A 16,843-nucleotide genomic window follows, 5' to 3' on the forward strand; every position below is an offset into this window, starting at 1 on the left:
TTTTAATTTCCTTTATTGTATTCTTCAACTGTGGTTCTTTTTAATATTTTCTCTTTGTTGAAGTTCTCGTTGAATTCATCTATGCTTCTCTCCAGTTGGTGAGCATCTCTGTGATCATTACTTTAAATTTATTTATCTATTTATTTATTTCTTACTTTGAAATGGTTAGCAGATAGTTTGGTTATCTCTATTGTATTTAGCTCTTTTTCTGAGGTTTTGTCTTGTTGTTTCATTAAAAACATATTTCTCTGTCTTCTCATTTTGCCAGACTTTCTGTGTTTATTTCCATGAATTAGGTAGAACAGATACTTCTCCTAACCTTGAAGGAATGGTCTTGTGTATGGCCATCTCCTGTGTAGACTGCATGTGTCTGGTGACTTTGGCTGGCTGGCTGAAGTTGTGGCTGGTGGTCTTGGGGAACTCTGTGCTGGGGTACCCGGGTGGGATGGCCTGAGCTGAAGTGGGTGTGGACTGAGGTGGTTCTAGGGCTGTCTGCACAGATGGTGCCCTGATGGAGCAGCTAAAGTTGAAGTGGGTGCAAGCTGGAGGTCCTGGGGTTCCCTGCTCTGCGCAGATGACACCCTGGCAGGACTGCTGAAGCTAAAGTAGGTGTAAACTGGGTGGTCCCAGGGCTCTTTGTGTACAGGGTGCACAGTTGAAGCTGAAGTGGGCATGGGCTAGGGTGGTCTAAGGGATCTCTGTGCTGAGGACAGCTGAAGCTGAAGTGTGTGCACATGAAGGTGTCCTGGGGTGCTTTGTGTGGGAGTGCCCTGGTGAGGTGGCTGGAGCTGACTTGAGAGGGGGCTGGATGGTCCTGGACACTCTGTATAGGGGAATCCTGGTGAGTTGTCTAGATCCAAAGCAGGAATGGGCTGGGTGGTCCCAAGGCACTGCATGTAGTGGGTCCCTTGGTGAATCATCTGGATCCAAAACAGGCATGTGCCAGGAGTTCTTGGGGAGCTCTGTATTGGGGGTGTCCTGGCAAGTTGTCTGGAGCCAAAGTGGTATGGGCCTGGAGTGTTTTGGGGTGTTTTGTGCCTGTGTCACCTTGGCAAGACAGAGCTATAGTGGGAATTGACCAAGGATATTGTGGTGTGTATTGCACTGGAGTCACATAGGTGGGATGTCTCGGGCTGGTGTGGACTAAGAGCCTGGGGCTTACTGAGGTGATAGGCTGCCTAGGGCACCTGGACCCTGCTTCAGTCCATGCCATCAAGGTGAAGGGAGAATGTAAACCTTGGCCCCTCTGACCTGGAGAGAGTTCCAGCAACTCCCCCACCATTTGGTGGAGTTCTAGGGCTGGATCTTTTATAATCTAGTTGCCCTTTTAAATTTTGGCCTTTTTTCTGGGGCGCCTGGGTGGCTCAGTCGGTTAAGCAGCTGACTTCAGCTCGGGTCATGATTTCACGGTCCGTGAGTTCGAGCCCCGCGTCGGGCTCTGTGCTGACAGCTCAGAGCCTGGAGCCTGTTTCAGATTCTGTGTCTCCCTCTCTCTGACCCTCCCCCGTTCATGCTCTGTCTCTCTCTGTCTCAAAAATAAATAAATAAATAAATAAACAAACAAATAAATAAATAGATTTTGGCCTTTTTTCTGTGCCCCAGGGCACAAATCTGCTTATGGTCCCTCAGTATATCCCTCCTCAATGTAGTTTGCAGTGACAGGGTAAGGGTTCCTTTCATTCAGCAGCTTTTGTTTCTGTTTCTCTTAACATTCTCTTGTGGTCTCTCCATCTTTTGTTGTGCAAAAGCTGTTCAGTCAGCCCTCAGTTCTTCAGGAGGAATTGCTCTATAAATAGGTATAGATTTGGTATATTCTGTGGAGGTGAGTTCAGAGTCTTTCTGCATTGCCATCTTGGACCAGAAGTCCTAGGCTTTTTTAAAGCATGTACTTTTCCAGCCTTCACCATAACCCGGTTCCAAATCCATTTCCATGTTTTAGGTATTTTTTACTGCACCACTTTATTTCATGGTAACAAAATCTGTATAGTCAGAATTCTCCAGAGAAATAGAATCTACAAAGATATTTATTTATTTATTTAAAAAAAATTTTTTTTTTCAACGTTTATTTATTTTTGGGACAGAGAGAGACAGAGCATGAACGGGGGAGGGGCAGAGAGAGAGGGAGACACAGAATCGGAAACTGGCTCCAGGCTCTGAGCCATCAGCCCAGAGCCTGACGCGGGGCTCGAACTCACGGACCGCGAGATCGTGACCTGGCTGAAGTCGGACGCTTAACCGACTGCGCCACCCAGGCGCCCCTACAAAGATATTTATTTTAAAGAATTCATGCATGTGATTACAGCATCTGACAAGTCCCTAGACCTACAGTTGGGAAGCTGGAGACTCATGATAGCTGTAGTATAGTTTAAGTGTGAGTCTGAAGTCCTGTGAACCAGGAGAGCCAGTAGTGTGATTACAGTCTCAAGCCTGCTATCCTTGGATAGTTAATGTTAAATTAATCCAAAAACACCTTCATAGAAACACTCAGAATAATATTTGATGTAGTACTTGGGCACTTTGTGGCCCAGTCAAGTTTACAGATAAAAAATAAACCATCACAGGTTACATTTTGTATTTTTGTGTGTGTGTGTGTCTGGTTATTTTGGATTTATGTTGGATAGTCTAGTTATGTAGTGCAGGAAATTTGGATTCTGTTACATTCCTCCAAAGAGTGTTAATTCATTTGGTTTAGCAGGCATTTAACTTGCCTGAACTCAGAGCCTAAACTCTTGTGTCTCCTGTCATGGGCAGCAGATGAAATCTTTGTTCAGTTCTTTTATCCTTAGCTGGCACTACGAGTTGTTCCATTCATGTGTAGTGCAGGAGAGATCTGGGCTAAGTTTATTGGCAGAATTTGAGACTCTCCTTCTGTGGCTCTCTCCCTTGTGGGATACCCTCTTCTCTAACTTTTGAGTTACTGTAGTTCTTTTTAACTCTGTGCTCCAGTTCATTTATCTCATTTTCTTGCAAGCTAGTCAATTGTTCTTATATTTTTCAAGTTTTATTGTAATGAGTAGAAGCATATTTCTTTTTTTTTAAAGATTTTATTTTTAAGTAATCTCTACAACCAGTGTGGGGCTTGAACCTACAACTCTGAGATCAAGAGTCACATACTGTATGGACTGAAGCAGTTAGGTGCCTCTAGAAACATATTTCTCCCTTATGATTGGTTATAGTTTCTTTTGCTGTCTGGTTTCTTGATTTTTTTGGGAAAATTTGAATATGTTAGAAATATAATGTATAACTACAAAATGTAAATAATATCTTTTGCCTTGGTTATATATAGTATTCTTTAAAAAGAATTTTTTTTTAATGTTTATTTTTTGAGAGGGGGGTGGAGGGGCAGAGAGAGAGGGAGACACAGAATCCAAAGCAGGCTCCAGGCTCCAGGCTCCAAGCTGTCAGCACAGAGCCCGATATGGGGCTTGAACTCACATACTGTGAGATTATGACCTGAGCTGAAGTTGGACACTTAACCAACTGAGCTACCCAGGTGCCCTGGTTATATATAGTTTTCTAACAGGCAGTGGGTAGTGGACAGCCCATAACTCCTTAACCTTTGTCTCTTTCATTTTCAGTAAGCATTTGCCTTTTAATATCTGACATTCTTTTACTCTTTGTTATATGTAATTTAGTGTTGAAAGTGGAGCTGAATAATAATACAGCCTTTTCTATAATTCTTTTTTTCCCATCTGATGCAATTGGTTTTTTTCTTTTTTTTCAGTTTTATTAAGAAATAATTAACATCTGAGCTGTAGAAGTTTGAGGTATACAGCATGATGGTTTGACTTACATATGCTGTGAAATGATTACCACAGGTTTAGTTAATATCCGGGATCTCATATAGATAAAGTAAAAAAAGAAAAAAAATTTTTTTCTGTGATGACAACTTTTAGATCTGCCCTCTTAACAAGTTTCCTATGTATCAAATAATAGTGTTCATTATAGTCTTCATGTTGTATATTGCATGTCTAGTAGTTATAAGTAGAAGTTTGTACTTTTTTTTTTTTAAGTTTATTTTGAGAGAGAGAGCAGGGGAGGGGTGGAGAGAGAGAACTCCCTCCAACACTGTCAGTGTGGAGCCCACTGCGGGGCTCAAACCCATGTACTGTGAGGTCATGATCTGAGCTGAAATCAAGAGCCAGATGCTCACCCCGACTGAGCCACCAGGGCTCCTCAGAAGTTTGTACCTTTTGACCACCTTCCTCCACTTGTACCTCCCCTCACTCCCTGCTTCTGGTAACCACAAGTCTGGTATCTTTTTCTGAGTTTGGTATGTTTTTTGCTTGTTTTAGAGTCCACATATAGGTGAGATCATACAGTATTTGTCTTTCTCTGTTTGAATTATTTCACTTAGCATGCCTTCAAGGTTCATTCATGTTGTTGCAAATGGTAGGATTTCCTCTTTTTTTATGTGTATCACAATTTTATCCTTTCCTACTTTGATGGTCACTTAGGTTGTTTCCATGTCTTGGCTATTATAAATAACGCTTCTATGAACATGGGGGTGCAGATATCTTTTGGAGTTAGTGTTTTTTTTTCTTTGGATATAGTTTCAGAAGTAAAATTGCTGGGTCATATGGTAGTTTTTAGACAAAAATTTTTGAGGAACCTCCATACTGTTTTCGATAGTGGCTGTACTATTTTACAGTCTCATCAACAGTGCACAACGGTTCCTTTTTCTCCACATCTTCACCAGCATTTATTCTCTCTTGTCTTTTTGATGGTGGGTTTGGCTAATTGTTTAGTCTAATTATGTCATTAATGACATTTTAGGCTGTGTAATTCTTTGTTGTGGAGGACTATCTTGTGCGTTGTTAGGGTGTTTAGTAGCATCCCTGGTCTACTCAGTAGGTGCCAGTAACCCCTTTCTCCTGCCCCCAGTTATAATAAGGAAAAATGTCTCCTTGGGGCAAAATTACTGAGTTCAAGTCTAACGAGAAAACACAACGAGTTTATATAAGTTTTGCATTCTAATTATACTGTGATGTTTACAGGTAAATAGTTCTTGTAAAGAAGATGACTCTAAACAGAAGCAACCAAACAAGAAAAAGAGGATCATCTATGATTCAGGTAATATTTCTTCTGGGGAGCCTTAAAGTTTTAAAATTATTTTATATCCCTTAGAACAGTGTTTTCCCAACTGATGTTCTGAGACACACAGCTCTCTCTGTTGTTATAATAGGTCCTGTGAGAAGACTCTGTGCTCCAATAAAGTTGAAAACAGTTTTATTGTACTGTAGAACTTAACAGAGCCACAATATATTAATGTGTTAAATATGTTTGTTCAGAGGGGTATACAGTATACACAGCATGTTTCAAACTTACTTTGAACATGACATTTATTTATCAAGTAAGTTTACTTATAAAGTGTATTTATTTATTTTGAGAGAGAGAGGCAGAGAGAGAATCACATGCCGCAAGAGTCTGACACGTAGGGCTCGATGTGGGGCTCTGCTTCACAAACTGTGAGATCATGACCTGTGCTGAAGTCAAGAGTCAGACACTCAACTGACTGAGTCACCCAGGTGCCCCTGACATATTTATTTTTAAAAATATTCATACTAACTTCTCTTTCAGCTGAGCTTCTTGGAGACTGAATTTGAAAAATAATGCCTTAGAATATTGCTCTGGAAACAAAGATCTAAAATTTAATTTTTGTGCTTTTGATCTGGTCCTTTTTTGTTGGATTTAAAATGGAACAATCACAATATAAAATATTTGAATATACTGTACTTTTAAGATGGGGAATGTTGTATTTTTATGTATGCCTTTTATGATCTGTTAAAATAATGATAGAATCCAAAAAGTTTTAGGTGTTGCTTTTGCGGAGAAGATCCATCTGGTGTGAATTCTTAATAATGCAACCTCTAAGGAAGTATGCATAGATTGTCAGGATTTGACAATAAGAGCAAAAATTCTGACTCAATTCTAAAAGTGCTTCAATATTTATTCTATGTCTTTTACTGTTGTATACAGTAAGGAATTTGAAATAAGTACACATTCCCACTCCCCAGGAGTTTCTATCTTTTGGGAAATTGAAAATTTAGTTGTTTGATACAGTTTTAGTATGAAACAGGATTTATAAATGCATGGTGCAGAGGAAAAGGAAGGATCCTAAAGTTTATGAAACTTCTATTTCTGTACCACTTTGTCTTGATTTGTATTTAAGCGTCCTGGGTGATTAGGTTGTGGTAGGCTAATGGCTCCCAAAGATGTCCATGCGCTAATTCCTAGAACTTGTGAATATGTTAGGTTACATGGCAAAAGGGGAACTAAAGTTATAGGTGGCATTAAGGTTGATAATCAGGTGACCTTAAAATAGGGAGATGATCCTGAATTATCTGGGGATGGGCCCACTGTATTCACAAGGAAGAGGGAGGAAAGGGGGAGAGAGAGAGAGACAGAGAGAGAGACAGACAGACAGAGACAGAGACTGACCATGGAAAATAGAGAACCAGAAAGATGCAGCATGAGAAGGATTTTGCCTGATGTTCCTTGCTTTGGAGATGGAGGAAGGGAGCCAGAAGCTAAGGAATGTTAGCAGTCACTAGAAACTGGAAAAGACAGGGAAATGGATTTTTCCCTAGAGTATGCAGAAAAGGGTCATAGCCCTGCTGGCACTTTGATGTTAGCCCAGTGAGACCCATATGGGGTTTCTAACCTTCAGAACTATAAGATAATATGTTTATATTGTTTTAAGCCACTAAATTTGTGATTTGTTATAGTGACAATAGAAAAGTAAGACCAAGGTTTAACACTGTGTAGAAGTAACCTGTGAGAATTCATAAAAGGGATTTGCCTCAAAATGGGCCTTGAGGAATTCGTTAACAATGATCACTTTAAGAACACACTGTATTTTATTTTTTCTCTTGAGAGTTTTGTTTCATTTGCTTCTCATGTACAGATTCAGAATCCGAGGAGACAGTGCAGGTAAAAAATGCCAAAAAGCAACCAGAAAAACCTAAACCTGGTAAAATTCTACGCCAGGATCCTGTTACATACATTTCAGAAACAGGTAAGTGTACTGAGTATGTTTAATGTTTGAGAGAAGAGTAGTGTGTGTTATGTTCTTGAGCTACTCATTGGTGTCTGGATGAACCTCCTTCACTTTGAATTGAATTTCTGCTGCCTTTTTTGCTTTGTTGATTTATATTTATCAGGGAAAGGCTGTAATCATCTTTGGCATTTTCTGTGGGTTAAGGGCCATTGTAAGGGTTAGTTACAGGGGAATTGGCCTTGGAATTTTTTAGGTGTTCTATATTGAGTAAGTTGAAGCTCTATCTTGAATCCTGTGTTAAAATATTATTGGTGTATTTTAGGGGTACCTGGGTGGCTCAGTAGGTTGAGTGTCCGACTTCGGCTCAGGTCATGATCTCACGCTTTGTGAGTTCGAGCCCCGCGTCGGGCTCTATGCTGATGGCTCAGAGCCTGGAGCCTGCTTCAGATTCTGTGTCTCCTTCTCTCTCTGCCCCTCCCATGCTCATGCTCTGTCTCTCAGTAATAAATAAACGTTAAGGAAAAAAAATTAAAAATATTACTTTAAAACTTTTTTATTTAAGTTTTTTTACTTTGCATGCTAAAGTCATAATAATTTAAGTATATAACAATTATTCATATTTGTGATCTGTGATCTAGCACAGATGTGACATGAATTCCTTGTATTTTCTTGTGATAGTAAAGATTTTATTAGCATTAGCTTTTTAATAGATGATTGTTTTTATACTTAAATTTATTTGTTCTGTTTTGAGTGGTTAGAAAGCAAAAGCCATTTATAAATAATTGTACACTAATCTTAAAATGGTAAAATAGGGGGCGCCTGGGTGGCGCAGTCGGTTAAGCGTCCGACTTCAGCCAGGTCACGATCTCGCGGTCCGTGAGTTCGAGCCCCGCGTCAGGCTCTGGGCTGACGGCTTGGAGCCTGGAGCCTGTTTCCGATTCTGTGTCTCCCTCTCTCTCTGCCCCTCCCCCGTTCATGCTCTGTCTCTCTCTGTCCCAAAAATAAATAAACGTTGAAAAAAAAAATTTAAAAAAAAAAAATGGTAAAATAGTATAAATGATTGTTTCATAGATAGTATTCCTTTATGGTGAGGAACTCTGAATTATCATCTTAGGGAAAAAACTCAGATGTGTTGTAAAGTCATTTTTTTTTTAATCCCTGTGAGGATTTTCTTTTTTTTCTCCCCACCCCCCCCTTTTTTTGAGAGGGGCAGAGAGAGAGACAGAGAGAAGTGGGGCTCACCTGAAGCAGGGCTCAAACCCATGAACCGTGAGATTATGACCTGAGCTGAAGTCAGATGCTTAACCTACTAAGCCGCTCATGCACCCTGTAAAGTAATTTTGGTTGTGGCATTGTTAATTCCTAGAGGAGACTGTAACAGGAATAAAAGGTTAGATGTATTAATCTTCAAATTCACAGAGCCTGTTGAATTGGTTCCTATGTAGAAATACTTGAAGGAACCATGAAAGCATCTCATAGGTTGTTGATTTGTTCATATTGAAGAAAACCTCTGAAACCATTATTTTCAGCACTCTGCTACTTGAATTGCTAGTGAAGTGAACACATCTGGTTTGAAGAGACGGTAAAAGCCACATAATTACTTTGGCACAGCATATTACAGTTTATATTCAACAGACATTTATTGAGTGTTTTTTACATCCCAGAAACTAGGTGCTGGAGGTACAAAAGATGACCAGACTCCGAAGTACTGTAGTAGTCGCTTGAGGTAGCAATAAGCAGTAGTCAGGCAGAAGGCTCGAAGGGCAAGATTTGATCTGGCACTTGAAGGATGAGCAGGCGGTGGAGGGAAGAATGTCAGCTTAGGGGGTGGGATTATTTAAAGCACAGCATCCAGCACAAGGCTTGGTATGTTCGTAGGGCACAGAAGAGACTGCCCATATGAGGGGTAGTGGGAGGTAGGATTAGAGAAGACCTTGAAAGCTAGGCAGATGGATTTAGACTTAACATAGCAGGGAAGGGGAACCATTAAAATTCTTGAAGAGAGTTGTGGAATGATGAGAATAGTATTTAAGAGTGATTGCTAGAGGGGTGCCTGGCTGGCTCAGTGGGTAGAGTGTGCAACTCTTGGTCTTGGGGTTGTGAGTTTGAGTCCTATGTTGGATATAGAGATTACTTAAAATATTAAAGGGGCGCCTGGGTGGCTCAGTTGGTTGAGTGTCTGACTCTCTGTCTCAGCTCAGGTCTTGATCTCAGGGTCGTGAGTTCAAGCCCTGCATTGGGCTCCGCACTGTGCATAAAACCTAATAAAAAAAAAGAAAAGAGTGATTGCTAGATTGCTAATGTTCAGGGTGGGATAGAGAGTATAGAAACCATAATTAGGTAAGTCAAGGCATTTCCTAGGGGTGAAGTAATGAGAGACCTAAGTTAGCAATATAAGGGACTGATTTATAAACATTTTTGAGAAATGAGTGACAGATTAGGTTTTTGGATTATCTTTGGTAGTATTATTAGGATAATTGGAGAGTTGATGTCATTACCATGCTAAAGACTTGTTGTTTGTTTTTAAAAAATTTTTTGGTATCCCAACATGGGGATTGAACTCACAACCCTGAGATCAAGTGTCACACGCTCTACCTACTGAACCGGCCAGGCACACTCCCCCCACCCCCCATTTTTTTGTTTTTTCAATAACAGCTTTATTGAGATCTACAATTCACCTCTAAGATTTTAATGTTACTGGAATTTGCAGATAAAGGTCAAGGTTTTTGAAGATACGAGTAACAATAAAATTTTTCTTATGTGTATGGGCTGTTACTTGAAAGTATGTGGGTACTCATGGTAGATAAATTGTTCAGTAAGTTGGGAATGAAACAGGAAAGAAAGTCCTTGTGTTGTAGAACAAATCTTAGCCTGGAAGGTCAGAAGCCCTGCCTGAGGGTCCATCCTCGGTTGCCATCTAACAGTTTGAGTCTCACGGTCTATAAAGTAGAGACACTACTTGAATAGGCTTGTTGGAGAGATTTACTGGGATGGTGCATAGGAAAGGGCCAGACCCAGTGCCTGAAGCATATAAAAATAGCTTCGTATAGGTTCTTAGAGACATTTGATTGTTATTCAAATGACCAAAACCAAAATGTAGATAACATGAATGTATTTTCTGTAAACGTTTTGGTAAGCTGAGATAGTTCTTCATTACGTCAGAGGCCGACTGACTCTAACCTTTTTGTTCTATTGCTAAATATCTGCTTAAGCACATTGTGCAAATGCACTCTTCTATTAAGAGATCCCCCTCTGAGATCTGGCCACCTTTGTGAAGTTTTGAATATGTGGGAGGGATACTAGAAACGTATGGTGATAGGTTTATTATGTAACCAAAGGTGGTGTGATCGAGCTTTCCAGTGACACCCTGGAAACGTCAAAGTTAGTGTGCAGACAGCCGTGGCCTTCAACTGTGGATCAGTTGGCTATCCTTATCTTGTGATTTTAGGTACACAGAAGGGTCAGACAATTTAAGCTCTGATCACAGATTTTCTTTAACACGGGATCATGTATTTCAGGCCAGATATTTTCAAATGTTATTTTCTGAAGAGATATCCAGCACTTTATCTGAAATTTTAATGAGCATTATCCATGTTTCTGTCATTCTGCTGGTGGCATGTATGTGTGAAAGTAAACATTGTCCCCTTATTTTAGTTGGAAATTTGGGGTGTGATGTACCCATCTAATAGGATGTTCAGTATTTATTACATAGTATTCTGTTTTGTTTTTTTTTTTGTTTTTTTTTTTTAGAATTAAGATATAGGAAAAAGCAAGTTCTTATCTTGCCTGTTTTGTCTTCTCATATTTTTTTATTCTTTGAAATTACAGGTTCATGGGAAGAAAATAATCCCTTTTTCTTCCTTTTATAAGAGAATGAACTGTTAAAACGAAGTCCATAATAAAATCAGGAATATAATGGGTTTTAAGAAAAGTGCAGCTTCTTGAAATTAATAAACTGGGAAATTCATCACCTTAAAATATTTTTAAAAATTATTCTTTACTTTTTTTAAAGCTAAAACTACAGTTGTTCAGTACCAGGTTATGAATAAATATTCACATTATAAATGTAAATGTTTATATTGCAAGTATAAGATTAACCTAAAATTGTATTCTTTATTTGGGGATTGGAACTTCTTGTGGAAAAGGATTATATGACAATGATTTAATTTTAAAAACCTGTTAATAACAAAAAAAACAATTTTTGCTTCATTATTCCTTATTTTATCTTTCATATACCAATTTTTGTTTGGTGTTTTTCTTGCATTTGTGGTGTTTAGGAGCAGAAACTCTTAAATCAGATTGCCTGAGATGACGTTCATTTACCTTCCTTGTGTCTTAGTTTCCTCATTTGGGGGTTGGGGCTATTACTAGTACCCACAGCAGAGCACTTGAAAAGCATTTAAAACAGGGTTGGGCGTATAGTAAATGGTCAATAAGTATTAACAGTTATTCTTACATTTTAACTTTATTTTATCCCTACATCTGCCTTTAAAGACTATGCTAAAAAATAAGAACATTTTGCTTTTGCTTAAGTACTTAGGACTTTCTGTTGATTATGTAACTGTGCTTCAGAAATTTAGAAATTGTATCTGACCCACTTAATGTTGTGGATATACACTGTCAGTATGGTAACTACTATTTACTTGTAGCTGTTGAGCACTTGAAATGTGACTGGCCCAACTGAGAGTGTTGTAAGTGTATGTACAGATTTGAAGACTTGGTACAAAAAGAAGTAAATTGTCTCATTAATAATTTTTTAGTATTGATCACATGTTGAAATGATAATTTGGATATATTGAGTTGAATACAGTATATCATTAAATTTAATTTCACTTATTTCTTTTCCACTTTCTTTAAATGTGGTTATTTGGGTTAAATAAAATATATTACAGTTAATTTCACTTGTTTCTTTTCACTTTTTTAAAATATGGTTATGAGAAGTTTAAAACTACATATGTAGCTCACATTTTATTCTGGTTGCACAGGGCTATATAAACAATGAGAAAACATTTAGGAAGTAACCTTAATTTAGAAAATATCCTGCTTCATTCAAGTGCTTTTACTTTATACTATTATACATTTCTTTAGGCTATATTGTTTTACAGATCTTTAGGCTTATCGTCTAGCTCCATGACATATTTTTCATCATCATTTTGATTAAATATGTCTTCTGTTGATTTTTAAAGTAGTTTGATTACATCGACCTCCCAAATTACAGGAAAAGGAAAAAAATGGCTTATAAATACCTTCATAGCTAACCACTGACTCTAGTAAAATGTTCTTGTAAGTTGGTAAAAACCCAAATACTTGTTGTACTGGGTAAATATATTTACTTTTAGCTGTTTAATGAAGTGAGAGACCTTGAGTTTTGTTTGGCAAAGATGACCTTTTATTATGCAGTTTCATCAGGAGCTGCTGTTTGGCTGAAAATGATGGGGGTTTTTTCCTGTCTTGAAAGTTGTTTATGACTGGTAGTTTTAATTGAGCACATAATTCCAGAGACTGTGCTCTTGAGGTTATAATCATTTGGGAGATGTTAAGTGGGAAAAAATTGGGAATGTAATGTTCTCCAGTTTACCATGTAATATTGGCGACCTGTGACTTGGGAAAATAGTAGCAGAAAATACTGCTCTGTGTGTAATACTCTCTTTTGCTGATTTTTAGAGACATAATAGTTTTGTTTACCAGACAAATGGGAATAGATTATGTAAGGATAGAGTACTTTTCTTAGACGGTTTCAGGGAAACCAAAGCGATTGAGACAGAAAATTTCCTTGAAGTGAGAGGAAACTAAGAACTAAGAACTGTTTTACATTTCTTTGAATATACTTGTTCAAAAATTAATTTTGATTTGTGCACTAAGACTCTATAAAGAAACTAAATTTATCATTTTGGAGGATGAGTATTTAGATTAACATTATTTTAAATTATCTGAGTAACACATTAACACATTCTCACTGAAAGAGAAGTAAACAATTCAGATGACAATGTTTCATTCTCTCATCTATCCCTTTTGCCTTATATAGCTATATAAATAAAATATATATACACACACCCACGTGTACATATATACACACTTGTATTTATTTGAGTGGCATTTTATTATAAAATTCTGTAGCTTGCTTTTTCATAACTTAATGTCTTTGGCTCCCTCTTTCCCTCCCTCCCTCCCTCCCTCCCTTCCTCCCTTCCTTCCTTCCTCTCCTTGTCTTCCTCCTTGTCCCTTCCTCATTTTCTGCCTCTTTGTCTCAATACAGAGAGATTCCTATCTCATCTTTTAAACTTCTACATGGAATTTAATAGTATGCATTTAATTTTTCTCATGCTCTTATTTTGGATATTAGATTATTGATGTGTGTACTTGTTTGTGGTTCATTGTAATGTAATATATTTAATAAATGAACCATTCACAATGAGGAATATGATCACTTAAAAGAGGAGAGTATTTCTTGAGGTTCATTTTAAGGATGTAGTTTAGCTGCCTATATTATGAAGAGTACATAGGGCTTCCACTTTCTGTTTCTGGGCCCATTGCTCTTATGAAGGTTCCCACTGCACCCCTACCAGCAGCATTTTTAGTTTCTTTTTGACTTTTATTAATCTTCTGGATAAAAGCACCACTAATAATATATTTTTTTGAACAAATGCTGCTGTTCCGTCAGGTCTTTTCCAGTTTTCAGGTTCCAAAAGGGGGACTTAACACTTACCTATATTAGATTTCTTTCTGAAATAAACTCTTACATTTTTACCTTATTAGATTCCAGGCTTTTGTAACCTGATTCAGTCATTTATTTAACAATATTTAACAATATTAAATCCTCACTAATTTATTCAACAAATATCCTGTATGTACATAATAGTGTACTGGATAATCTATGAAATAGATAAAAGAATAAAATGTAGTCTTCAAGGGTGTAGAGTTCATTGGGGAGATAAGTCTTTTATATAAAAATTACATAAGGAAAAATTAACAGCAATAAAAATGTCTCCTGAGGATATTCAGGCATGGGAGAGGTAACTTCTATTTTGGAGGTTTGGGAAATGTTTCCTAGAGAGAGAAATTCGAGATAAATGTGAAAGGTTTTAGAAGAGTTTAACTTGGAGATTTAGGTATTATGTATACCAGAAAGAGAGAATAATGTGGAAGCTTAGAAATCAATAGTGCTATTTCATATGCATTATTCATTACTTTCATACTTATTATAGAAAGAGAAAATTTAAAAAATTCAACTTAAAAACTTTTACAGATTTATACCAGCTTAATACTGCCTACTGTTGTAGCTCATATTTTCTTGCTTACAGCATCTTTTACATAGGAGTTTCTTACTTTATTTGAAACAAGACTTGTGTCCAGAGTGCAAGGTGGGAAGAATTCTACGAGAATGATAAAATAAATTTTATCTTGTATACTACTATAGATTTTTTTTCAAAACACTTTTGCTGACCTCATGGAATAGCATTATTCATTATATGGCTTATATTTCATATTCACCTCATCTGATCTTCAAATCTACCTAATAGGAGAGATGACTTTTCAGAAGCAGTTTTCAATCTAAGGTTACACAAATTTTCACTGTGGAAGAATGCGGTAGTTCTTTGCATGTCCCTCATCTACTTGTTTTTTTATATCGTGTGATTTCATACCTTCTACAAATTTGGTAAACATATCTTTGTATTTCTTTCTGAATCATTGGTAAAATTATTCATTTTTTAAAGTTTAGTTTGAGAGAGACAGAGACAACGTGAGTTGGGGAGAGGCAGAGAGAGAATCCCAAGCAGGCTTTGCACTGCCAGTACAGAACCGCATGCGGGGCTCAAACCCATGAAACTGGGAGATCAGGACCTGAGCCGAAATGAAGAGTCAGATGCCTAACTGAGCCACCCACGCACCCCTAAATTTGTTTTGTATTAAGAGACAGGTAAAGAAACCTTTTCCAAAATGACATGATCTGTTATCAGCACCTTGGCTATAGCTCTTCTGTTTCTCATGAATTACTTGTAGATCTTAATAACCACTGTTACCTATGTTGTATTTCTTCATCTTGCCATAAATCAGTGCTTCTCAGTCAAGGGTGACTTGCCTCCCTGGGAACATTTGGCAGTATTGGGAGGTATTTTTGGTCATCACTACTGGCAGGTGCCATAGTGTTGAGTTGGTAGAGGCCAGAGATACTACTAAACATTGTATAGGGTGCAGGAGAGCTCTCTTCAAAAGGGTTATTTGGCTCAAAATGTTAACACTGTAGATGTTGGAAACCCTGGTTTGCCCAATCAGAAGAGAAATTGGTGAATGTTTTGTTGAACTCGAGATATCCCTTGTTTCTAGATTTATTTCATCTGCTAGTCCTGTAACTTAATAGAATAAATAAGCGCTTAGGTCAGCATTGTTTGTTTCTGGGAACTCCATCTTCTTCTGTTGAATATTCCTTTTGTCTTCTTCTTGATACCGTTGCACAGAAGTGTCACCAGACCTTTCCTCTTCTACAGTTTTGTGGTTGGAAATGTGCCTTTTTCTTTTTGGCAATTTGGGTTCCATTTCTCATCTTTAATCTTTAGCGATTTCTTCCATTTTATAGATGATTCAAAGGCCATTGATACTGCTTTGGCAATTTTATTTACAGATTCACATTAACTGAAACATCTTTATAAGAGCTGGATGCTTTCTTGCAATCTTTTTTGCCTCCTAGTTCTTCAGTCCTATTTTAATAGTGTGTATTATGAGACTTGAAAAGAATTAAGTGGCATATGGAGCACTGGAGTATCTGGAATGATTATTGAGATTCTGAAATATCTTTGAAAATGAACAGACTGGGGCGCCTGGGTGGCTTAGCCCATTTGGCGGCCGACTCTTGGTTTCAGCTCAGGCCATGATCTCATGGTTCATGGGTTCAAGCCGCATGTCAGGCTCTGCGCTGATAGCACAGAGCCTGCTTGGGATTCTCTCTCCATCTCTCTCTGCATCTCCCCTGCTCGTGTTCTCTCTCTCTCTTTCAAATAAACATTAAAAAAAAAAATGAAAAGACTGTTGTTTGTTCTTGTAACCCATATTTTGCTATCAGGCACTTGTGAAACCATGAGAGACACAGGATTGTATTCCAGAATGCCAAGGAAGTAGTACTATATTAGGAAAATAATAACTAAATACTAATGAAGTAATATACAAGTGGTTTATATTTGGCATTAATACTGAGACAGCATTGTTACCTCCTCCCACATGTGGGGAAGTGGAATATGAATGGAAGTGGGGAATTGTGTTGCTGAACTGCTCCCTTTACTCTTTGTGGCCAACCAGGTTTCCTTGTATTGCATATTTCATACCTGAAAATTGTAAGAAGTCGTGGGTGTTGTACCTGTGTCCTACTGTCCAAGCCTCCTTTCACCCACTTTTCTTTTTTTGTGAGATCCAGTGGCGATAGAAGGAGAGTAAGTGGTAAAATGTTCCACTTTCTTCTCCTGTGTTCTGTTTTCTTAGTAACTAAAACCAGCTGTGACTTTCCATGGATGGTTTTTGCTGCTCTGGTAGGGACTCAGCACCGTGTGGTGGATGACATCACAGTACAAGCCAGTACATTTTTTCTTGTTTATCATTACTCACCTCACTACACCTCACAAATGATAAAATGGGTTTATTTAAAAAAATATAACAAAGTCTGAGTCTAAGAGGATTTGTTGGTAATGAATCAAATCATGTGTTCTCTTAATTTCTTGATTAAAGATGAGCAGTTACAGAGGTTTTATTTAATTATACTGAAGTACAGAATGTCTGATTCACCACATAAATGGTGCAAAGATGGTATGTTTAGTTTCTCTTCCATCCATCTAATTAACAAATATTGAAGACTTG

The 16,843-nt window shown here is 37.8% G+C and overlaps 1 protein-coding gene across 1 annotated transcript in view; it reads left to right on the forward strand.

The window, feature by feature from the left end:
* The window catches only part of RFC1 (replication factor C subunit 1), an 86,986-nt gene that overhangs the window by 28,209 nt on the left and 41,934 nt on the right, over positions 1 to 16,843 (forward strand). The window contains exons 3-4 of the mRNA XM_047855456.1: positions 4,998 to 5,073; positions 6,908 to 7,018. Of these exons, the coding sequence (XP_047711412.1) occupies positions 4,998 to 5,073; positions 6,908 to 7,018 (187 nt within the window). The remainder of the gene's footprint in view (positions 1 to 4,997; positions 5,074 to 6,907; positions 7,019 to 16,843) is intronic.

This window comes from Prionailurus viverrinus, chromosome B1 (assembly GCF_022837055.1).
Source record: "Prionailurus viverrinus isolate Anna chromosome B1, UM_Priviv_1.0, whole genome shotgun sequence".
NCBI classification, from domain to species: domain Eukaryota; kingdom Metazoa; phylum Chordata; class Mammalia; order Carnivora; family Felidae; genus Prionailurus; species Prionailurus viverrinus.